The following is a 24,248-nucleotide window of genomic DNA, read 5'->3' as shown; positions in this document are numbered from 1 at the left end:
TTGCCACAGAATATACAACCTCTGACCTGATCTTGTATCCACGGTATTTATGTGGCTCATCCAGTTAAGTTCATGACCAGTGGTAACCCCCTGGATGTTGGTACGGACTTCAGTAATGGTAGTGCTGTTACGTGTTGAGCAAAGTTGGTTAGATTCTCTCCTAAAATCATTGGATTATTAGAGATGTCCATTGCCTGGCTTGTGTGTGGTACGAATGTTACATGCCAATTATCAGCCGAGCCTGACTGATGTGTAGGTCACAAAAATGCCACTTATCAGCCGAGCCTGACTGATGTGTAGGTCACAGAAACGACACAGGGCAGAAGGAGGCCATTTGGCCCTTTGTGACAGTGCTGGCTCTTGAGCAGTTCATCTACTGCCATTCCCCTTCCTTCTGTCTGTAATCCTGCACTGTCATCTTTTTCAGATAGTAATTCAATTCCGTGTTGGAATGCTACTCTCCGCAGCACATCCCAGATGTTAACCACGTACTCCATGAAAACGTTTCTCCTTGTATCTATTGCTTCTTTTCCCAGTTAACTTGAGCCCTCTCGCCCTCGACTTTCCCACCACCAGTGGGAACAACGTTTCCTTCTCTACTTTCCCAAACCTTTCTCAATTTTGAATACCTCTATCAAATTTCCAAGAACCTTATTTTCTCCAGGGGAAACGGTTCCATATTTTCCAATCGGTCTACGTAACTGATCCCTGGAATCAATTTGATCCTTCCAGTCTCCTCTAATGCCTTCGCATCCTTCCTAAAACTTAGCACCTAGAATTAGACCTAATGCTCCAGCTTGGGCTAAGCTAGTGTTTTACACAAGTTCAACATAAACTCTTTGCTTTTGTACTCCACACCCCTATTAATAAAGCCTAAGATACTGTGTGCCGTAACCACTCTCTCAAACTGTCCTGTCTCTTTCAATGAAAATACATAGGTCCCACTGCTCCTGTTGAACCGTAGAATTCCTACAGTGCAGAAGGAGGCCATTTGGCCCATTGAGCCTGCACCGACCCTCTGAAAGAGCATCTCATTTCCCCGCCCTATCCCCATAACTAAACCTAACCTGCACATCTTTGGACACAAAGGGGTAATTTAGAATGGCCAAACCACCTAATCTGCACATCTTTGGACTGTGGGAGGAAACTGGAGCACCCGGAAGAAATCCAATCAGGCACAGGGAGAAAGTGCAAACTCCGCACACAGTCACCCAAGGCTGGAATTGAATTTGGGTCCCTGGCGCGGTGAAGCAGCAGTGCTAACCACTGTGTCACTATGCTGCCCTGTAACCCCTTTAGCATTGTACCCTATATTTTACATTGTGTCTCTGCATTCTTCCTACCAAAATGAATACCTTCACACTTCTCTGCATTGAGTTTCATCTGCTATTTGTCTGTCAATTCCACCAACTTGTCTATGTCTTTTTGAAGTTCTGCACTATCCTCCTCACAGTTTACTAAGCTTCAAAGCATCATCTGCAAATTTTGAATTGTGCTCTGTACAGCAAGGTCTAGGTCATTAATATATGTCTGGAAGAGCAAAGGTTACCAACACTGACACCTGGGAAACTGCACGACAAACCTGACTGAAGCCTGAAAAAATATCCATTAACCACTGTGCTCTGTTCACTGACACTCAAGTCAGTTTCGTATCCATGTTGCTGCTGTCCCTGTGGTGATATTGTTGCTAACTTTCTCCTTGGTTCAATTGCTCTGTTTTATTACCTTTGCTCTCGAGTCGCCAGGTATCTTTATGATACCGCCACGAGGTTCAAGTCCGAGTAATGATCAATAACCCAATACACCGATTAGTAAGATTTAAATCGAAGCACATTTATTATACACAGTAATCGCTACTCATGCACAAATTCTACGTCTAAGCTACTTCTACAACTAACAGGCCTATACTTAACTTCGGACTGGCCCACCAGGTCAGGGGAACAAATGGCCTTTCGTTCGGGTTCTGAGTGTGGGATTCGAAGTTGGTACGGATTGGTAGCTAGGGGCGCCTATCTCGTAGCGAGCGTTGAATTAAGACTTACTTTGTTCGGTAGTCACTGCACCGGTCACGGTCAATGTTGGTTCGTGTTGCTGGGTGACCCGGGCAGGACGAAGAGGTGAAGAGAGAAATTTGAACTTGGGGCTTAACTCTTATAGTCCCCAGGGGCTTCCCGCCTTTCGGGGCGGACCCTGTACCTGGTCCCAAGTGATTGGACTTTGCCCCAATCACTTGGTTCGATTTCTCCAATACTGGAGCGGTTCCCTGATCGATGGGCTGTCTTGAGGTGCTCGTTCACCTCCTTTGTGTTGGCTCCTGCTGGCGCCGAGGAGTCTGGCTTTGCTTTGTGTGTCCAAAATGTTACTTATTGTTCCCGGGGATTGCTCATCAGTATGCAGATGGCTACTACTTTGTTATGCTGATGGTCGCTGGTATCGATGTTGTCTGGCCTTTGCAGAGGTACATACACAGCAAACCTGCAGCTGCTGGTTTCTGTCTTGTTGGCTGACTTTCCCATCAGCCTTTGCCATTCGCCATTTTAAATCGGGAGTTGGCCAATTTAGGTGGCTACAATATGCATCACTGTAAAGACACAAGGGGTTAATGTAAATACATGTAGACTAGCTAGACACTAGAGGGAGCACCAGAGACATGACACACAGACACTCAACCAATAGAACTGTTCGATAGGACACGACCACTGGGCATTCATGATACACACAGAGGTGACACGACCACAGGAGGGCATTACACCAACCCATATATAAAGGACACAACACACATGATCTTCTTTCCAGTGGAGACAGTCAGTGAGTAGAGACACAGGGTTGATTCACTATTGCACCCACCACGTGGATTGCAGCAACTGGTTAGTCTGTCTGTGTAGCTATAGAAGGATTAACAGTAGTGGCGAACCCGAGTAGGAGAAGTGTAAATAGTTTAATAAACGTGTTGAAGTTATCTCCACATCTGAACCTTCCTTTGTCAAGTGCACCACAAGGAAGCCGCTTATGCTACGCCTAGAGCTTAACAAGACAATCCCTTTTATTCCATGAGCTAGAATTTTGCTCACAAGTCTTTTGTGCAGCACTTTACCAAATGCCTTGTCAGTCAATGTGAGTCACATCGACAGCATTACCTTCATCAACCCTCCCTTACCTTTTCAAAAATCTCCCAAGTTAGTTCAATACGATTTTTCCTTCAGAAATCGGTGCTGGCTTTCCATAAGTAATCCACATTCGTCCAGTCACTATTAATAATGATCACTATCCCCCTAAATGTTCTTCTACTGAAACTTGATCCACTTAGCACACCTCATTTCAAGAACCAGGACCAGCATTGCCTCCTGTCTCATTGGACTGGAAACATACTGTTGTAGAAAATTCTTCTGAGCCCTTGCCCCTCTCTTCTACTACCATATTCCTGCTTTCCCAGTCTATATTCTCAGTCTATACTCAGTTAACCAAAGTTTCCAGTTGTAACTACTCTATAATTCCCTTGTTCCTCTCCATTCTTCCCACTGGTGGCCTATCTAATACACCGTGTAATGTAATTGCACCTCTTTTTCTACCTTGGCTCTAGCCAAGTAGATTCTCTCCTTGACCCCTCTGAGGCATCCTCTCTCTGTCCAGTATTGCAATGTTCTCCTTAATACTACCATCCCTCCCACATTTCTTTGATTCCTGGGCGAAATTCTCCTACCCGCCCCGCCACATTTCTGCGTCGACCGGCCGGCGGGAGTCTCCGTAACACCGGCCGGTCAATGGGGTTTCCCATTGTGGGGCAGCCCCACGCCGTCGGGAAACCCCCCGGTGCCGGCAGAACGGAGACTCCCGCCGGCGGAGAATGACGCCCCCTGTCTTTCATCAGCACCTTGAATCCATAAATGTTTAATACAGACCTGCCCTTCTTTTGGATAGGTCTCTGATATAGCCAATATTGTATTTCCACAGGGAATCAGTTGTGTTTATGCCCCCTGTGCCATGGACTTGGCTCTGGCTGCAATCCCTAAATGAACCACCACGCTCATCGGCATTCAGGGTTGAATACCACTTGGAGAGCGTGATGAGCTCAGCGGGCTCATGCATTGTCTGCCTGTTTCTTCTTGACTGTCTGGTGGTCACCCATTCACTCTCTCCCTGATTAGCTGCTAAATTACGACATCTGTAGACGGGCTATCCAAGAATCTCCTTGTTGTGCACGCAGTGACACTGGCTTCTGCTTGAGCTCTGGAGATCAAGCTACTTTGATCGATGAAACTTCCTGCGCGGATATTTACCCAGGAGTTGGGAAGTATGGAGTTGCCACATGACACTGAGGTTGGAGCAGCCTTGCCTCATTCTATGAGCGAATAAACCTTGCTCCCGTACCAGCCTCCCCGAACAGGCGCCGGAATGTGGCGACTAGGGGCTTTTCACAGTAACTTCATTGAAGCCCACTTGTGACAGTAAGCGATTTTCATTTCAATTCATTTCATTTCACAACTAACGCTAATAATAAACATTACTGCTGCTATTAAACCTTCGTACCGTTGATTCCAATTCTCTTCCCTCACTACTACTATTGATCAATCTTACCAATATTAATAGATCTTAAATCCGTTCGTAATACCAACAAACCTTTTGAACAATAATACATTTTTCTTTAAAATAAAATAAATACACCAGCAATACTCACCAGCATCACCTAACCACTATCCTGTAATGTCACTGGATGCAAACAGCAGCAGAGACGATTAGCACCTCTGTCTTGTTCAGTTGGAAATACCCCAAACTCAGGGCATTAGTACGTACACTTGCGGTGGGGGCCCTATACAATACATACACTTGAGGTGCAGACCCTATATAAAAGTCTAATCCATTAAATAAATTTTGGCCCCGCTTAACCGTATTGAATGCCTTGTCTGAGTTCCATTGAAGTCATCACCTCTGGCTTGGTCTCTAAGGAGGGAGACAACACAACTTTTAGCAATCCCCTAATGTTGGCCGACAGTTGCTGGCCCTTAACAAATCCTATCTGCTCCTCCAAAATCACCCCAGTAGGCAAGGCTGCAACATCATTGCCAACACCTTAGCGTCAGCGTTTAACACCAAAATAGGCCGATACAGCCCACATTCCGTGGAATCCTTGTCTTTCTTCAAGATCAAGGATCAGCTTTGCCGGCAACACCCCCCAGGACATGGAATCATTAAACATGTCCAGCAGAAGTGGGACCAACTGACCAGCAAACTGTTGGTAAAATTCAATGGGTAACCCATCCAGACCCGGTGCTTTGCCCATCTGCATTAACTGAATACAACTCATGATCTTCCCTCAGCCCTACCAGTATCTCCAACTTCTGCCTTCTCTCCTGCTCCACCTCCAGGAAGGTCCACCTATCCAAAAATTGTCACATTGCTGAGCCATCCACTGGATGCTCTGACTCGTACAACCCATGGTAGAAGGCCTCAAACACCCCATTAACCTTCTCTCGGGCAGAAACTATCCCACCACCTGATACTATACTATCTCCCAGGAGGCTGCCTGCCGTCTCAGCTGGTGAGCCAACAGCTGGCTGACCTTCTTCCCATACTCAGAAAGCCCCCCTCGAGCGACGTAACTAAGTCACCATCTTACCTGTTGACAACAACACAAATTCCATTTGCAACTTCTTTCTGTCTGCCAATAACTCCGGAGTCAGTGCAATCGAGTATTGGCAGTCCATCTTGAGAATGGAATCCACCAGCCTTTGCCTCTTCACCTTTCCAGATTTACCCCGATGTGCCTTAAAGGAGATAATCTCCCCCTAACCACCATGTCATCCAAATTTGCTGCTTGCACATTGACCAGCAGCACTGGTGTGCCCACCAACGACCCACTGATGATTAACATACCTCTTACCTGAGTCTGCCAATATCGAAAAAGCAACCCTCTTATTAATTTTTCTCTCTCTCTCTCTCTCTCTCTCTCTCTCTCTCTCTCTCTCTCTCTCTCTCTCTCTCCCCCCCCCCGCAATCAAAATCCAAGTGGTATATCAGCCCCACCCATCCCGCAACCTTATTTGATCCTCAAATAAGTCTCCTGTATATAAAAGAAACACATGCGCCCTCGAACTTCCCAAGTGCGCAAACACCTGGGATCTTTTGACTGGGCATTTAACCCCCTCACGTCCCATGTTATTAACCGAATGAGGGGCCTCCACCCACCCTCCCCCCCCCCCCCCCCCCCAAACCCAGGATCAGCCATATCCACCATGTGAGGCAATCCAGCAGTGTCTCAACCTGCGCCAGCCCTGGCTCCACTCAATGTGGCTGCCCTATCCCCCATAAAGCCAGTGCCAAAACAAAGGAATTGCAACTGTCAGCAATTCCCCCTCCCAGCCCCACCCCATCCTGAAAACCCTTCAAAAAGAACAAACACCACCCCATGCACAAGCCCAAACAAAACAGAAACAAAAAGCCTTTCATTACCTGAAAAAAAAGGCCTCCTACATGGTAACAAGCTGCAAGCATCCCATTTCTTTGCTCCCGTTAAATAGCTCTACTGCTAGCAGAGTGACCCCTGCACAGAGTAGAAATCAAAGTCAACAACAATATATCAACGATCAGCCCCACCCAGACCAAATATTAATACAGAACCCGAGAGGAAAAAACAACACCCATTCCCTCCAAAATAAAACTCAACAACATAATTTAGAAACCCCAATTTCACCAGAATAAACACCCACCAACAGGCCCAGGCACAACCCCAAGCCCACCCACATTACAAAAATCGCCCACAAGTTACAAATACAGATGAACTTATGGGCGGCACGGTGGTGCGGTGGTTCAATCCTGGCCCCGGGTCACTGTCCATGTGGAGTTTGCACCTTCTCCCCGTGTCTGCATGGGCCTCACCCCCACAACCCAAAAGGATGTGCAGGGTAGGTAAATTGGCCACGCTAAATTACCCCCTTTTTTAAAAAAAACAAATACAGATGAAAATGAGCAAAGCAATAAACTCCATAGTCCTCTTACAGTTCAGTTCACCCCCAGTCCATGCTTCTTGACAAACTCATTCACATCCTCCGGGGCATCAAACCAATAGTCTCTATCCTTGAAAGTTGCCCGAAGACGAGCCGGGTATGCGCACCGAAACTCATGTTTCTCCTTTACAGCGCAGCCTTGGACATATTAAATGCTACACGGCTTCTCGCCAGATCTACTCCAACATCTTTGTATATTCTGATGGCAAGGCCCTCCCATCTCAGTCCCGCTGGGTCCTTCGCCCACCTCAGGACCCGCTCCTTATCTGGGTATTGATGAAACCTCACTATGATCGCCCGAGGTGGCTCCTCCGATTCCACTTCTAAATGTTCTTTAATATCGTGCCTCATTAGATCTGGATTCCTCCATCAGAGAGGGAAGAGTTTTCTTTGTATTCAGCTCAGTCAATCGTGTGGTCATTTGAAAGATACCTATGAGATTTATTGCTTAATGTGTAGCTTCTGCTGTTAATGAGTTTTTCCTGGCAATCGTCCCAGGGGCCTTGCAACCTTTGCTTCACGGTACACTAGTTGCCCTTTGAGAATTTACTTTGAACACATGAGTTTCTTGGGTAAACTTTCACAGTTGGTATATATATCACTTCCAGGCACAGCAGCTGGCAGATAGGTTCAGTCAAGAAGAATCAATTTAGCAAGAACAATCAGTTGGTGCAATTGTTACTGGAAGATCGGGTGACCCATTGAGTATGGCAGGTGAAGTTCTACAATTACTGCATCCTGGTTCTGCGACTTAACAGAACATCGAGAAATAGCAATGAAACTGCTGGTTTCTAATCATATCTGAGTGATGACCAAACAATTGTACTACCAGCAAGAGGAAGGGCTCACACCTAAATAGCAGCTTTCACAATCTCAGCATGTCCCAAAGTGTTTCACAGACAACAAAGAACTTTTCAACTTGTAATGGAGAAAATATGACAGCCAGTTTGCACACAACAAGCTGTTTGATGATTACTCAGTCTATTTTAGTTGAGGTATACATATTGACTAGGGCAGTGTTTTTCAATGTTTTTTTCCGGGGACCCATTTTTATCCAACCGGCCAACCTTCGGGACCCATGCCGGCCAACCTTCGCGACCCCCGCCAGCCAACCTTCGCGACCCACACAGGCCGTCCTTCGGGACCCCGCCGGCCGACCTTCGCGATCTACGCCAGCCAACCCTCGTGACCCACACAGGCCGTCCTTCGGGACCCCGCCGGCCGACCTTCGCGATCCACGCCGGTCAACCTTCGCAACCCACCATTTTCTGTTATCTTGTTTGCTGCTGACAAAATGGAGGAATCGCAATCGCGGCCAAAGCACGTGACGTCGACTTTGGGGGTCGTGACCTGCTCTCATTAAACTTTAAAAAAAATCATCTGCAGCGTCTACAATTGCGCAAATTTGCGCTCAACAGCCAGCTTTTAACAATGCCTGCTGTGTGCGGCCTTCAAAATGACAGCCCCGACCATATAAAAAAATGCAGGCGCACTGCGCGCCTGCTCATTGGTGCGCATGCGCACAAACACAGTGGTTCTGCACGTGCGCACCTATGGGCGGGCATGCATGCGCAGTGCGCATGCATTTTTTAATATGGTCATGGCCGTCATTTTGAAGGCCGCTCGCAGCCGGCATTGTTAAAAGCTAGCTGTTGTGCGCGAATTTGCGGAATCAGGAGTGCCGTGATCCTCCCGACACCCGCCCTCGACCCACCCGCGGGTCGTGACCCCGATTTTGAAAATGCCTGGACTAGGGCACCAAGTATGACTCTTCTGTTCTTTGAAATGGATTTTCTGAATGTGGCTGAGAGAATAGGCAAGCCACTATGAATATCTCATTTGAAAGACTGCACCTTGGGCACAGCACTCCCCTGCACTGGATTGTCGGTCTTGATTATGTGATATTCAACAGTGGATGATGCAATTCATTACACAAGTTGATAATCAAGTTTGTATTGCTATTTGTGTACTATATTTACAAATATCTTCATTGACTTGTAGCATGGGAAATAACTTGTTTATCTTAGGACAAATTTCCCTATATATAAAGAAAGGCCTCTTTGAAAAAATGCACGATGGCATAGTTATTTAAGTGCATCAAAGCTTCAACACGTTTTGCCACAGAGGTTGGTCGGGAAGTCCCCAATCCTACTTCATGTTAGCTCTCCACAGAGGTGGCACAGTGCTGCCTCATAGTGCCAGGGACCTGGGTTTGATTCTGACCTTGGGTGGCTGTTTGTGTGGAGTTTGAACACAGAACATACAGTGCAGAAGGAGGCCATTCGGCCCATCGAGTCTGCACCGACCCACTTAAGCCCTCACTTCCACCCTATCCCCGTAACCCAATAATCCCTCCTAACCATTTTGGTCACTAGGGGCAATTTATCATGGCCAATCCACCTAACCTGCACGTCTTTGGACTGGGAGGAAACCAGAGCACCTGGAGGAAACCCACGCAGACACGGAGAGAACGTGTAGACTCCGCACAGACAGTGACCCAGCGGGGAATTGAACCAGGGACCCTGACACTGTGAAGCCACAGTGCTGTGCTACCGTGCTGCCCTGTGCTCCCCATGCCTACGTGGGTTTCCCCCGGGTGCTCTGGTTTCCTCCCCGCAGTCCAAAGGTGTGTACGTTGGGTGGATTGGCCATGATCAATGCGTGGGGTTATGGGAATAGTTCGGTGGAGTGGGCCGAGTTAGAGTGCTTTTTTGGAGGGCCGGTGTAGACACCATGGGCAGAATGGTCGCCTTCTGCACTGCAGGGATTCTTTGTTAAAGCAGCCAAGAAGCATCCATGATTGAGAATCTAGAATCCACAGAACATGCATAATGAACTGAGTGACCTCTTTCCATGCTGAAACATCTGTCGATATGGTATCGATAGTGAATCAGGCTGTCCATCAGGTGATGGAAGGAGCTGTGCTCTGTAAGCCTGTGATTCCAAATAAACCTGTTGGACTTTAACCTGGTGTTGTAAAACATCTTACTGTGCCCAGCCCTGTCCAACGCTGGCATCTCCACATCTTAGTTCTAACTGCCCACTGCCAAACATGCCATCTTGGAGCCATCTCAATCCTAAATTAGTCACTCCTAACATTCCTCATTTTTTTGGCACCCCTGCCCCGGAGGTCTCACCACGCAAACCGGTCCTTACTACAGCCTCTTGGTAAGAGCTGTGTTCGGATCTTAAGGATACAACATGTATTTGTTGTCAATGCCAATTCACAAAAACCTTTTTAAACTTTGATTGACGACACTTTAGCAAAGGGAATATTATTCTGAAGCGTATTGTCTAATATGCAACCCACAGATCTGCTTCATTTCCTTAATCATGCTCTAGGTCTCGTGATGTGCTGCATCATCAGCTATTTCTTCAACAGCTTTCCTTTGACCTACTTGGATATTCAAATATTGTTCTTGAAGGGCTCTGTTTTTGCCACAAAATACTCTTTAAAATTTAACAGGGTGCTGCTTACAATTCAGGGCTACTCAGCTGAGGAAGGCAAAGGGGGCAGTCTATGAGTACGGGGAGAAAGCGAGTAGAATGCTGGCACACCAACTGCGAAAGAGGGGGCGGCCAGGGAAATCGGGGGAGTAAAGAATAAGGAGGGTAACATGGTCTTGGATCCAGGGGGGGGTGAATGGAGTCTTTAAGGAGTTCTATAGTAAACTATACGAGTCGGAGCCCCCGATGGGAGCGGAAGGGATGAGGCAATTTTTGGACCAGTTGAGGTTTCCAAAAGTGGAAGAGGACCTGGTGGAGGGGCAGGGGCCCCCGATTTAATTGGAGGAGATTGTCACGGGTATCGAGGGCATGCAATCGGGTAAAGCCCCGGGCCTGATGGTTACCAGGTAGAATTCTATAAGAAATTTTCGGAAATATTGAGCCCACTCCTGATGAGGACCTTCAGTGAGACTGGAGAGAAAGGAACCCTCCCCTCAACAATGTCACAGGCCTTGGTCTCACTCATTCTTAAACGAGGGAAGGACCCGGAACATTGCGGGTCATACAGGCCGATTTCGCTTTTAAACGTGGATGCCAAATTGCTAGCTAAGATTCTGGCCACAAGAATTGAGGATTGCATCCCAGGGGTGAAAGTGGAAGACCAGACTCGGTTTGCTAAAGGCAGACAATTCAATACCAATGTCCGGAGACTTTTGAATATTATTATGATGCCCTCAGAGGGAGGGGAGGCGGAGGTGGTAACAGCGATGGTCGCAGAGAAAGCCTTTGACCGGGTGGAGTGGGAGTATCTGTGGGAAACGCTGGTAAGGTTCGGGTTTCGTGAGGGCTTTACTGGCTGGGTGAAATTGCTGTACCAGGCGCCTGTAGCAAGTGTATGTACAAACCGGCTGAGGTCGGGGTACTTTGAGCTTCACCGGGGAACGAGGCAGGGGTGTCCCCTCTCCCCGTTACTATTTGCCCTAGCTATAGAACCGCTAGCTATGGCGCTGAGAGCCTCGAGGTACTGGCGGGGACTGGTTCGGGGGGGGGGGGGGGGGGGGGGGTGGAACATCGGGTCTCGCTATACGCGGATGATTTGCTCCTGTACATTTTGGACCCTGTGAAGGGGATGGGGAAGGTTCTGCGGATCCTGAGGGATTTTGGTAGTTTTTCAGGGTACAAACTGAACATATATCTGCAAGTACGAACCTTCCTGAAAAAACAGGTAGTGGCCTTTCCGACACTGCCGTCACTGAGGATATAGGACAGGGTGGTCTCTGGCACCTGGGTGGGGGAGGGGAAGGTGTCGGATATCTACCAGGAACTACAGGAGGCGGAGGAAACCCCGGTGGAGGAGCCCAAGGGCAAGTGGGAGGAGGAGCTAGGTGAGGAGTTGGAAGTGGGTCTGTGGGCAGAGGTCCTGGGCAGGGTTAATTCCTCATCATCATGTGCCAGGCTCAGTCTAATTCAATTTAAGATGTTCCACTGAGCACACATGACGGCAGCGAGAATGAGCAAGTTTTTTGGGGTAGGGGCAGCCCTGCAAACCATGTCCACATGTTTTGGGCATGCCCGGAGCTTAGAGAGTTCTGGCAAGGGTTCGTGAGGGCAATGTCCAAGGTGCTTAACACACAGGTGGTGCCAAGTCCAGAGATAGCGATCTTTGGAGTGTCAGAAGACCCGGGAGTTCAGGGGCGAAAGAGGCCAATGTCTTGGACTTTGCCTCCCTAGTAGCCCGGTGACGGATTTTATTAATGTGGGACTCGAAGCCCCCGAGTGTAGAGACTTGGGTCAGTGACATGGCTGGGTTTCTCAGCCTCGAGAAAATAAAGTTTGCCTTGAGAGGGTCAATGCTGGGATTCTCTCGGAGGTGGCAGCCGTTCGTCGACTTTCTCGGGGAGAATTAAAATGTCAGCAGCAGCAGCAATCCGTGGGGGCGGGGGGGGGGGGGGTTGCTTCATTGGGATGGTGTGGGAAGATTGAGTCGTGTGGAGTAATGCATATTTAATTGTTACTGTATATTCTCTTTTTGCACTATGTTAATGTTCACTCTTGTTTGTTTTGTTATTATTGTTACTGCTGTTTTATTATGAAAAATTCTGCAAAACCTTAATAAAAATACTTTATATTAAAAAAAAAACACAATTCAGGACTACTGTTGTTGGTCAGACTTGAGCATGGATATCCAAATAGTTCTCTGCTCCAATGATAGTCCAATTCTGCAATGGTGTACTGCTGTTCTTGTATTGAACTGGTGCTTGTTCGGTTCTCACTGATCACATTCAATGCTTTTAATGAACTGAAATCCATTTTCTTTGTCTCTTGCGCAGGCATTCAAGTGGACCCTCGCCATCTTTCCCTTGTGGCAGATTACATGTGTTTTGATGGATCATACAAGCCATTTAATCGAATTGGCATGCAATCAAACTCCTCCCCCCTCCAACAGATGAGCTTTGAAACCAGCTACAAGTTCTTAAAACATGCAACTATGCTAGGTAAGAATCATCTTGTTAACACGGAAGACAGTTGTTTTTTTGTTTATTTTCATTTTAACTTGATGAGCTGCACAGTCTATTCAAAACCAAGCTTTATGTTTCTTTTTTCTGTTGGGAAAAACGTGAATGTTGATGTGCTACTATGGTTTGGAAAAGTCAGGAGATGACTGAAAAGAATCAGAATGAGTGTTTAGGTTGGCAGGTTTCTAGCGGGATGAATCTTGGCAGTTTTGGAAACTGGGAGCGACGGAGTAGGAGATGTTGCAATGATTCAACACGTGAAGTACAGAGGAGGAAGAATGATGTGTAGGACTGTTTAAGGAGGAACGGAGGAGAAAATGTCAGTGGAAGTGATCACACCGGTTAAACTAGCCTGGTCAACAATCCACGGCTGGAAAATTGCCCCCTTTATGCTGGATCTTGTTGCTACATTGATGGAAGAATGTTGGAGTTGTAGCTCTCTTTTGACTGATCCATTGGCCGTTTGATGCTAGTTTAGAGGTGGTGGACCAAGGCTTTGTAGGATTCGGGTCTCAGTTTCACAATACACACTGGAATGTAGGAGACATGCAAAAGTTTATGGCATTTAAGGACAAGTGGGAAAAATGATTAAATATCTTTTTTTTTAAATCACATTGAATTTTAAACAGTTTTTTTACATTTTCCAGAATGGTTTGAGTTTCAAATAAAAGCAATTCTTGAGGTGTAGCCATCGCTGTTTTAGCTGGTTTAGCCAGTTTAGCTCAGTTGGCTGGACAGCTGGTTCGTAACAGCACAGGTTCAATTCCCGTACTGGCTGAGGTTATCCATGAAGGCCCACCTTCTCAAACTTGCCCCTCGCCTGAGGTGTGGTAATCCTCAGGTTAAATCACCACCACCAGTCAGCTCTCCCCTTCAAAAGGGAAAGCAGCTTATGGTCATAGAACATAGAATTGTACAGCACAGTACAGGCCCTTCGGCACACGATGTTGTGCTGAACTAGTCTGATACTAAGATCAAATCAACCTACTCCCAATCATTCTAGTGCATTCCACATGCCTATCCAATAATCGCTTGAAAGTTCTTAAAGTGTCCGACTCCACTGCCCCACTCTGAGTAAATAACCTACCTCTGACATCCCTCCTATATCTTCCACCATTAATCTTATAGTTATGCCTCCTTGTAACAGCTACATCCACCTGAGGAGAAAGTTGCTTAACGTCCACTCTATCTATCCCTCTCATCATCTTATACACCTCAATTAAGTCACCTCTCATCCTCCTTTGCTCCAATGAGAAAAGCCCTAGCTCCCTCAACCTTTCCTCATAAGACCTACCTCCAATCCAAGCAGCAACCTGGTAAATCTCCTTTGCACTCTTTCCAATGCTTCCACATCGTTCCTATAATGAGGTGACCAGAACTGCACACAATACTCCAAATGTGGTCTAACCAAGGGTCCTGTACAGTTGAAGCATAACCTCACAGCTCTTAAACTCAATCCCCCTGTTAATAAATGCTAACACACTATAGGCTTTCTTCACGGCTCTATCCACTTGGGTGGCAACTTTCAGAGATCTATGGACATGAACTCCGAGATCTCTCTGCTCCTCCACATTCTTCAGAACCCTGCCGTTAGCCCTGTAATCCGCATTCAAATTTGTCCTACCAAAATGAATCACCTCACACTTATCAGGGTTAAACTCCATCTGCAACTTTTCAGTCCAGCTCTGCATCCTATCAATGTCACTTTGCAGCCTACACCAGCCCTCCACGTTATCCACTACTCCACCAATCTTGGTGTCATCGGCAAATTTACTAACCCAACCTTCAACTTCATCATCCAAGTCATTGATAAAAATCACAAATAGCAGAGGACCCAGCACTGATCCCTGTGGTACACCGCTGGTGACTGGGCTCCAGGATGAAAATTTACCATTTACCACCACCCTCTGTCTTCTAAGTGATAGCCAGTTACTGAACCAATCGGCCAAATTTCCCTCTATGCCATGCCTCCTTACTTTCTGCATGAGCCGACCATGGGGCACCTTATCAAACGCCTTACTAAAATCTATGTATACGACCTCAATTGCTCTACCTTCATCAATGTACTTAGTTACCTCTTCAAAGAATACAATCAAACTTGTGAGGCAAGACTTATCCCTCACAAATCCATGCTGACTATCCTGGATTAAGCTGTATCTTTCCAAATGATCATAAATCCTATCCCTCAGGACCCTTTCCAATAATTTACCTATGACAAATCTGGGAGTCTGGCGACTTTACCGTACCTATTAAGAGCTAACCAGATTGGCGTGCGACTGGAGTCACATACAAGCCAAATCAAGAAAGGACAGCAGATGTCCTTCCCAGAAGAACATTTCTGAATCCATTGGCTTTTCATAGTAATTCAAGAGTTTCATGGTCACTCTTACTGATGTCAGTTACTTTTATTCCTGCTGGGTTTTTTTGTTATAAATTTAGACTACCCATTAATTTTTCCAATTAAGGGCCGATTTAGCGTGGCCAATCCACCTAGCCTGCACATCTTTGGGTTGTGGGGGCGAAACCCACACAAACACGGGGAGAATGTGCAAACTTCACACGGTCAGTGACCCAGAGCCGGGATCGAACCTGGGACCTCAGTGGCGTGAGGCAGCAGGGCTAACCCACTGCGCCACCGTGCTGCCATCCTGCCCTTTGTTTTAAGACTGAATCCAAAGCCTCGAACTGCCGCAATGGGATTTGAATTTGTGTTCCCTGGATTGTTGTTCCAGCCCTCTCAATTATTTATACATTAACATAACCACCACACTGCCATATCCCATTTCACAAACAATTAATTGCTACTAACAAATGCAGTTGCTGTAATGTAGATGAACAATAGGCATTTCATACACAGCAGAATCCCACAAATTGCATTAAGATGAATGAGTAGTCTAATTGACTTCTGATGCAATTATTTCAGAGTTTCTTGGCTGGAACACTGAACAAGCTCTCTGTTCCGCAAATAGTCGCATTGGAGCTTTAATATCCATAGAAATAGGCAGACATTCATCAAAGGGCAGTAGCTGCGGCAGCAAAGCGTTCTCTGAATAATTCAGTGTCGGCCCAGATAGTGAGTGTGCTTAAAAGTCGAGACCGAAGCCCGAACCACAACTTTCTGATCCAGATGCGGGAGTGTCCACGAACCGCTGACATACAAGGATAGAGAAACCTTTTCTACTTTAGTGGTAATATTATTTGAGCAATAAGGCTACTGGTCGAACAGTTTCCATCTTGCTGTGAAATTAGTGTTTTTATAAGTTTGTCTGTGGGGAAAATATTGTCCCTTGAGCCACTGGAAAATTTTGAAGATTAAAAAGGCATGTTTGTGACAGTGTTCCTGTATGTCTGCTGCTCTTAACCTTCTGGGTGATAGAAGTTGCGCATTTGGAAGGCTCTGTTGAAGGAGGCTTGGTGAGATGTTACAATGTGGTAGATGCTGCCACTGTATGCCAGTGGTGGAGGAGTGAAAGTTTAAGGTGTGGGTGGGGTACTATTCAAGCCGTCTGTTTAATATTGGATGGTGCCCAGCTTCTTGAATGTTGTTGGAACTAATCCAGAAAGATGTGGTGTATTCCATCACATTTCCCGGATGTGGCTGTGGATGGTGGACAGGCTTTGATGGTATCAGGAGTTGTAGCCAAGGTCCAGTTCAGTTTCTAGTAAATCCTAACTCTCAGAATTTAATAGCGGAGATCTTAGCAATACTAATGCCCTGAGCAATCACTTTCTCTGTTAATATCCTCTTCATAATGTTGAAGACCTCTATCGGGTCATCTTCCACTCTGTCAAAGGAAAGAGTCCCAGCCCGTTTAATGCTTCCCTCTAAATTCTAGTATCACCATTGCATTTTTTGTTCTTTAATTTCCCCAGTTTTTATATCAGTTTTGAAAAATGGAGACCAAAAATGTGTGACGCACTCTTTATTGTGATTTAACTGAAATTCTACATAAGTCTAACACCACTTTGCTTTGATTTCTATCTGATCATTCTCACACTGCTATTTGTAAATTGGCTGTCTTGTTTCCTAGACAACTTGCAATCCATAATGTCACATTCAACTGCTTGTCAACCACTCTACTATTCGGCAGCCTATCAAATGCCTTCTGAAAAAAACAAATAAACTCCATTGCTTTTATCAATTTACAGTGTAGAAGGAGGCCATTTGGCCCATCGAGTCTGCAGGTTGTTACAGGTAGAATACCCCATACCTTGTGGCGGAGTCGATGCCGAATTTAGGAACTTGTCAATTTTCAGAAAGAAAATCTGAATTCCTTAATTCAATAAATAGGGGACGTGGGAAAACCAAATAAGTCTTTCTTGCCTCTCCCACCTCCCTACGGATAGGGGCCAGTACTTGGCATGCCATCACACTGATGCAGCAACTCCCTAAACCTTTCCAAGCTGGGTCAGGTGAGCATGGGAAGATAATGTCCTGTTTTCGGACACCATTGGCTGACTGATAGGTATACTGCAACTATTTCCATTTAGGTGGTTCAAACACGGAATTCGACACTTGCTGAACAACATATCTTGGAACGTCAATCAAGGCTGTGGGAAATTTGATCTGCCCAATGGGCAAATCTAGTGTTTCCATGTGTTTTCTCCTGTTGCCCATGGTGCCCAACAGGATCAAACCTGTTGCGCATCTATCCCAGTTGTGACATCTGCCTGCAACCTTTTATGTTATTTCAAAATGGAAAGCAAGTCTCAAGACTGGATATATGGAACAATGCAATTGCAACACTTAATTCCAGAATTTTATTCACCCTTGCACTCTCACCTTCAGCTTTTTAGTTGACCAATACTTGTCGTGGTGGACCAACTATCGTCTACTGAATTTCTTTATATGTCTTTTTCAAGTTACTGATGGTCCTTTGAATTATGGACTTTGCTAGAATCATGTCTCAGATGAAGGAATGAACTTCAGTATAGAATTGTTGCCCAGTTTTTTGTAACCAAGTGATGATGGGGTTGACTTGAGGGCAAAGGTTGAACAGGTTGGGTCAATACTCATTGGAGTTTGTAAGAATGGGAGGTGATCTTATTGAACCATATGGGACTCTGAGGAGGCTTGAGAAGGTAGATGCTGAGATGATGTTTTCCCCCTGTGGGAGAATCTAGAACTGCAGAGCGTAGATTCTGAATAAGAGGTCTCCCATTTAAGACTGCGATGGGGAAGATTTTTCTCTTTCATAGGATTATTATCAAAGAACAAAGAAAATTACAGCACAGGAACAGGTCCTTTGGTCCTCCAAGCCTGCATTGACCATGCTGCCCGTCTGAACTAAAAACCTCCTACCCTTCCAGGGACCATATCCCTCTATTCCCATACTATTCTTGTATTTGTCTAGATGCCCCTTAAAAGTCACTACTGTATCTGCTTCCACTACCTCCCCTGGCAGCGGGTTCCAGGCTCCCACTACCTCTGTATTAAAAAAAAAACTTGCTTCGTACATCTCCTTTAAACCTTGCCCCTCACACCTTAAACCTATGCCCCCTAGTAATTGACTCTTCCACTCTTGGAAAAAGCTTCTGACTATCCACTCTGTCCAAGCCCCTCGTAACCTTGCAGACTTCTATCAGGTCGCCCCTCAACCTCCCTCTTCCAGTGAGAACAAACCAGGTTTCCCCAACCTCTCCTCATAGCTAATGCTCTCCATACCAGGCAACATCCTGGTAAATCTTTTCCTCTCCAAAGCCTCCACGTCCTTCTGATGGTGTGGCGACCAGAATTGAACATTATATTCCAAGTGCGGCCAAACTAAGGTTCTATAAAGCTGCAACATGACTTGCCAATTTTTAAACTCAATGCCTCGGCCGATGAAGGCAAGCATATCTTTGGAAGTCTCTGGCCACGAAGAGAAGTGGAGGCTGGATCACTAAATATATTCAAGGTTAGACATTTTTTTTTATCCACGAGGAAGTCAAGAGGGCAGGTAGGAAAGTGGAGTTAAGGCCACAATCTGAACAGCCATGATCTTCTAGAATGGTGGAGCAGGCTGAAGCGAATAAGCAGATTACTCCTTCTGTTTCCTAATGAAACCTAGTTTCTGTTTTTTCTTACTACTTGTTATGTTACATTGTGTCACCCTAGTCTTCTCGTGAATCTATTTCCAACATTGTGCCTCCATCCGTCGCACAATTTCTTAGTATTTGTGTTCCCATATTTTACTGATTATTCCAGGGGCGGTTGGCCCTCATAAACTGCAAATAGAATACGGTTTTCCTCCTTGCATCCTTTGTGTTAAAATCAGGACTAGTGACCACATCTGCTTTATCTGACCACCTGAAACAGTGAAACGTCTAACCTCCCTTAATCTTGCCTTCCTTATGGGCTTCTAAGGATTTCAAAATCTGAGCATGACCTCACTCAATCGTTGTTCGGTTTCCCTCAACCCTCGTTTGGGATACCAGGCTGCCACACATTCCACATTGTCTAGTTCTGATATTATATCCATTTAGTTGTTCCGACATTAGCTTAGATTTCGATTTATTGTCACATGTACCGGGGCACAGTGTAAAGTATTGTTCTGCGTAGAGTCCAGGCAGATCGCTCCATGCATGAAAAACATAGGACATACGATAAATACATGGGGATGCAGAATGAAAATACATAAAACATAGACAGCGGGTGAAATATATGATATAAAGTGCTACAACTGTAGACATTATACATGTTGCATATTTACCCAGCAAAATTCCATGTCCTGTAATAATTCAGTGTGTCTGTACTTTCCCAGGCGACAGCCCGTAAAATCTTGTGTGATCTACAGCCATTGGGCTGTTGAGCAGCAAAAACATAACAACCAAACCCAATTCTGTCCCCAGGCATGTCTGCATGTGTACTTTTCAACATAGGTCATTGGATAACCATTCGGACCAGGAATTGTGAAGGCTTGTAAACCCTAATGTATTCATGGTATTATGATCTCGATAGAGATGAGTAACATTTTTAGCTTTTTTTAGAATCCAAAAAAACAGGTATTTACTAAAAGATTAAAGCCACCAGGTTCACGGTTTAAACAAAATAATTTTACGAGACAAAAAGAAAGAAAATGAAAACGATAGCTCCGCTTCATCTTAAATAGTCTTAATGTCATGTGAGAGTACCTTTAAGAAGTGGGTGTTTATAAAATAGCTGTAGTGGATGTACCTTTAAGAAATGGGTGTTTATCAGTGATGTCAGTGTGGGTGGAGCTGGGCTGTCTGTCTGCTTTTACTTTTGCTTTGGGCTGTCCGCTACAGGGTGTGTTTAGTTTCATTTTAGATTTGGAGAAGCTGCAGTCACAGCAAGATGTGTATGAATCTCTGCAAGCTAAAGAATGTTCATTTGGTGATTTCAAAGTGGTAACTGCTCTCAGTAGAGAAGTTAAACCTGATGTCTTTCTGTAAAAAGGGTTCTTTTTTGTCTTATGAATGTTGCAAGGAAAGATTAAGAGTTACTTACGAGGACTGTATTCTTTGGGGGATTTATTGGTGTTGATAGTTGTTAAGATGTTTACTGTGGTTTTATAAAGTGTGAACTGGTTTCATAAATGAACATTGTTTTAATTTAAAAGTACTGTAGATCTCTGTTGAATCACACCTGCAGAGTAGGGCCCGTGTGCTCCCCATAACCACAACCTATTAAAAGTTGTGGGTCAGGTGAACTCCATGATACACTTTGGGGTTCTCTAAACCCTGGCCCATAACATTAAAGATAGTCAAATTAAACACAATTATTTATATTACAAATCTAATATCTTCATTCCATTTTCATTCTACATCCTTTATATGTACACACAAAAACTGTCAGTCAGATACTTGTCAAAACTGTGTCAACGATTTTTATATGGGCTGAGATTTCTTGGACCTTCCATTTACTTCCAGCAGGGTTGTTCCTTCAGATCTCCTCCAACCATCCTAAGGTGGCAAACTCCCCATTCAACATGGGGCATCTCTAACGTCTTAAGTGCAACCACCACAGATCAGAACGGTCCTGGTTCTAATATTCTTTAAACTAGGAAAATTAACCTAAAACTCTCCCTCCCTCCCTCTCTCCCCCCTGCCCCTCAGCTTGGCTATACCAGAAATTCCACCCCCTGTTAATAGAGTCCTTCTCTTCATAACTCTTCACACTCAGAATATCAACTAAATTCTGCTTCTGTCACTCCAGCTTGTTCTAAACTGTCAAATTAAACTGCTTGAACCGAGAGCCACCCCATGGAATCTACTCATCTATATTCAGATTTCTTGACTTATTTTCTATTATTAATTCTCCCCCTCTTCCACATGCGCCACCGCCACGCGCGCGCACACACTGCCATCACTGCCGTAATGCAGTTTATAGACATGAGACGGAAGGTTGTTTTTAAATAGTGATTCATGAAGAACATTGGGAATTCCAGTGCTCATACCCGAGGCAATTCAGAAACATCTATCGTGCTTGGCATTTGTACTTTCAGTATTGATTCCTTAATTCTGATTCCTTTTCCTTTAGGCTCCCACGATGAATTGAAGTCTCCATCAGCCTGCCTGGTGGTGGGGAAAGTTGTCCGTGGTGGCACCGGCCTTTTTGATCTGAAGCAGCCACTTAAATAATTACCCTTATCCAATGTCTTGCCTGATTGAAGAGTGAAATTGGAAGTGGACGAGAATGGGATATTATGTTGTGTATATTTTTATATATTCTGTAAGATACAGATCCAAAGGGACAAATATAAGAGACAAGAGGCCATACCGAGGCCTCTCTCCAGCAGCAAAGGATGAGCCAGCGCAAACAACTTGATGTTGCTTTGAGCTACTTGCTAATTGAGTTACAAAAGAGGTGCCAAATTTCCCCCCATAAGCAGGAAGAAAGAATGGATCATGGTTCAACGGAAGTCAAAAGTGAATGATGGAATCTGATTTGAACAAAACGGAGTTTTATGTGGGCTATCACTGGTTGACAGCATTTATTGTCCTGCTGGGTGGCAAAGTAGGATCCTCATCAGTGTTCGCAGGAACATGGAGTTACATTTCACGAGCTAGCAACAATGACAATAAAAAAAAGCTTTTGATTTACACCATTGTCAGGGTGAAAGTTTTGTTATCCTCATGTTTAAAGAATTTAATACAAGTTTAAAAAAAATATTCTTAACTGTATTTGACAGACTTTTAACAGGATTTTCATGCGGCTAAAATTGAAGGAAAGCTGCCCTGCTAAATGTATTTCCCAAATATTCACTATTGGGGTTCTGAAACATTGACCAAGTCTTAAAATAAATACTATGCGCTGAATTTTCATGATGGCGAAGACACGTCCCAGCCAATTCCAGCAGCCCCAATGCCATGTTAGGCTCTGCTCTAACCATCGTTGAATGGCATAAGGTGGGACTTCGGTCTCTCAATCGGGTGTAAGACCCAGCTTGGAGAGCTGCCAGGCAATTGGATTAGCCAGACACACTCCAATCCCTTCGGGCACAACGCTGCAAGGAGCTGCCTGGCACCACGTCCCGGGAACCAGAGGACAAGGTAAGTGGCAGGAGTCCTTGGGCAGGGAGAGTAGAGAAAACCTAGGGGATCGCGAGGGGGTGATGATTCGGGTCATAGAATCATAGAATCCCTACAGTGGAGAAGGAGGCTATATGGCCCAACGGGTCTGCACTGACCCTCTGAAAGCGCACTCCACCCAAGCCCACTTCCCGCCCTATCCCAATAACCCCTTAACCTAACCTACACATCTTTGAACACTAAGGGGCAATTTAGCATGGCCAATCCACCTAACTTGCACATTTTTGGACTGTGGGAGGAAACCGGAGCACCCAGAGGAAACCCATGCAGACATTGGGAGAAGGTGCAAACTCCCCGCAAACAGTCACCAAAGCCAGAATTGAACAAGGGTCTCTGACTCTGTGATGCAGCAGTGCTAACCACAGTGCCACCTTGCCGCCCTCGGAGGGGGGGGGGGGGTGGATGTTAAGCTGTTGGGGGATAGGTTTGGAGGTTCCTGGCCCTTGAAATTTAGGGGAGAGTGCGCTGAGTGGTGGCTGACTCCCACCTCCAAGATCCTACTATCTTTAATTGCATGTTTTGGCTATAATCCTAAATATTGGGGCTTGGCAGGAGATTGTGCTTAAGTTGCCACTTAATCACTTGAGGGCCTTAATTGGGTCAAGGGCAGGCTTCCCATCTGAGGCCCTGCCCACCGTTGCTTAAAATCGCTACCAGGTCAGGGTGGGCAAGAACCTGGAGGAAATCCCGTCAATGTAATTTCACTCGGCTCCCTACACCTCCCCTCACCTCAGAACCTGCCGGGGAGTATAAGGTTTTGGCTTATGACTCATGCAAAATGAATCAAACTCATTGTTCCAGCTACCTCAGTCTCCAGCTGAAGTGCGTTGCCAAATTAATTCTAAGTTTTTCTTCTACAATTGTTTTTTGTTTTTGTTTGACTGAAAAATAGCCAAGCGTTGTAGTTGCAACATAACTTTATCAATTAGTTGGTCTTTTACTCCCTTGACATTTCCTTAATTGGCAGGATGAAAAGTAACTTCAAAATTGACAGAAACTTCCATAATTACATTAACGGTTACAAGCAATGTGGGTCCTTTAAAACTGATAATGGTGATGTTGTCAATCCAAATAAGAAAATGATGGCCATCTGAACAATTACAATAGAGGAAGAGGTCAACATGTCAGACATTCCAATCCAACACTCCGTCAGGAACTCAGCAATGTTAATGGAAGTAATTGAGAAGCACAGGCACAGCGGTTAGCACTGTTGCTTCACAGAGCCAGGATCCTAGGTTCGATTCCCGGCTTGGGTCACTGTCTGTGCGGAGTCTGCACGATCTCCCCATGTCTGCGTGGATTTCCTGTCACAAATCCCGAAAGATGTGCTGCTAGGTAATTTGGGCATTCTGAATTCTCCCTCCGTGTACCCGAACAGGTGCCAGAATATGGCGACTAGGGTCTTTTCACAATAACATCATTGCCTTGTTAATGTAAGCCTACTTGTGACAATAAAGATTATTATTATTAAAAATAATGGAACAAGGATAATAAATACCCAGGATCAGATGTTATCCATTCTCACGTTTGAAAAGAAATTGGTAAGAATATTGCAGATGCCCTAACTATAATCGCTGAAAGGTCTCCCAATTTGGATAGAAGGAATTACCAGCCTCCCCGAACAGGTGCCGGAATATGGCGACTAGGGGCTTTTCACAGTAACGTCATTTGAAGCCTACTTATGCCAATAAGCGATTTTCATTTCATAGACCAGTTAGCCTAACATTTGTTGTCAGAAAATTGCTAGAGT

The 24,248-nt window shown here is 45.3% G+C and overlaps 1 protein-coding gene across 2 annotated transcripts in view; it reads left to right on the top strand.

The window, feature by feature from the left end:
• Positions 1-22,009, top strand: part of polr1a (RNA polymerase I subunit A) — a 169,260-nt gene extending 147,251 nt beyond the window's left edge. For both annotated transcript variants that reach the window (XM_072497568.1, XM_072497569.1), the window contains exons 33-34: positions 12,779-12,943; positions 21,447-22,009. In XM_072497568.1, coding sequence (XP_072353669.1) covers positions 12,779-12,943; positions 21,447-21,547 — 266 coding nt within the window. In that variant the 3' untranslated portion in view covers positions 21,548-22,009. The remainder of the gene's footprint in view (positions 1-12,778; positions 12,944-21,446) is intronic.
• The last annotated feature ends 2,239 nt before the right edge of the window (positions 22,010-24,248 follow it).

The sequence above is a fragment of the Scyliorhinus torazame genome, chromosome 3 (genome assembly GCF_047496885.1).
Source record: "Scyliorhinus torazame isolate Kashiwa2021f chromosome 3, sScyTor2.1, whole genome shotgun sequence".
NCBI lineage: Eukaryota > Metazoa > Chordata > Chondrichthyes > Carcharhiniformes > Scyliorhinidae > Scyliorhinus > Scyliorhinus torazame.
This window is presented reverse-complemented; position numbering and strand designations above follow the sequence as displayed.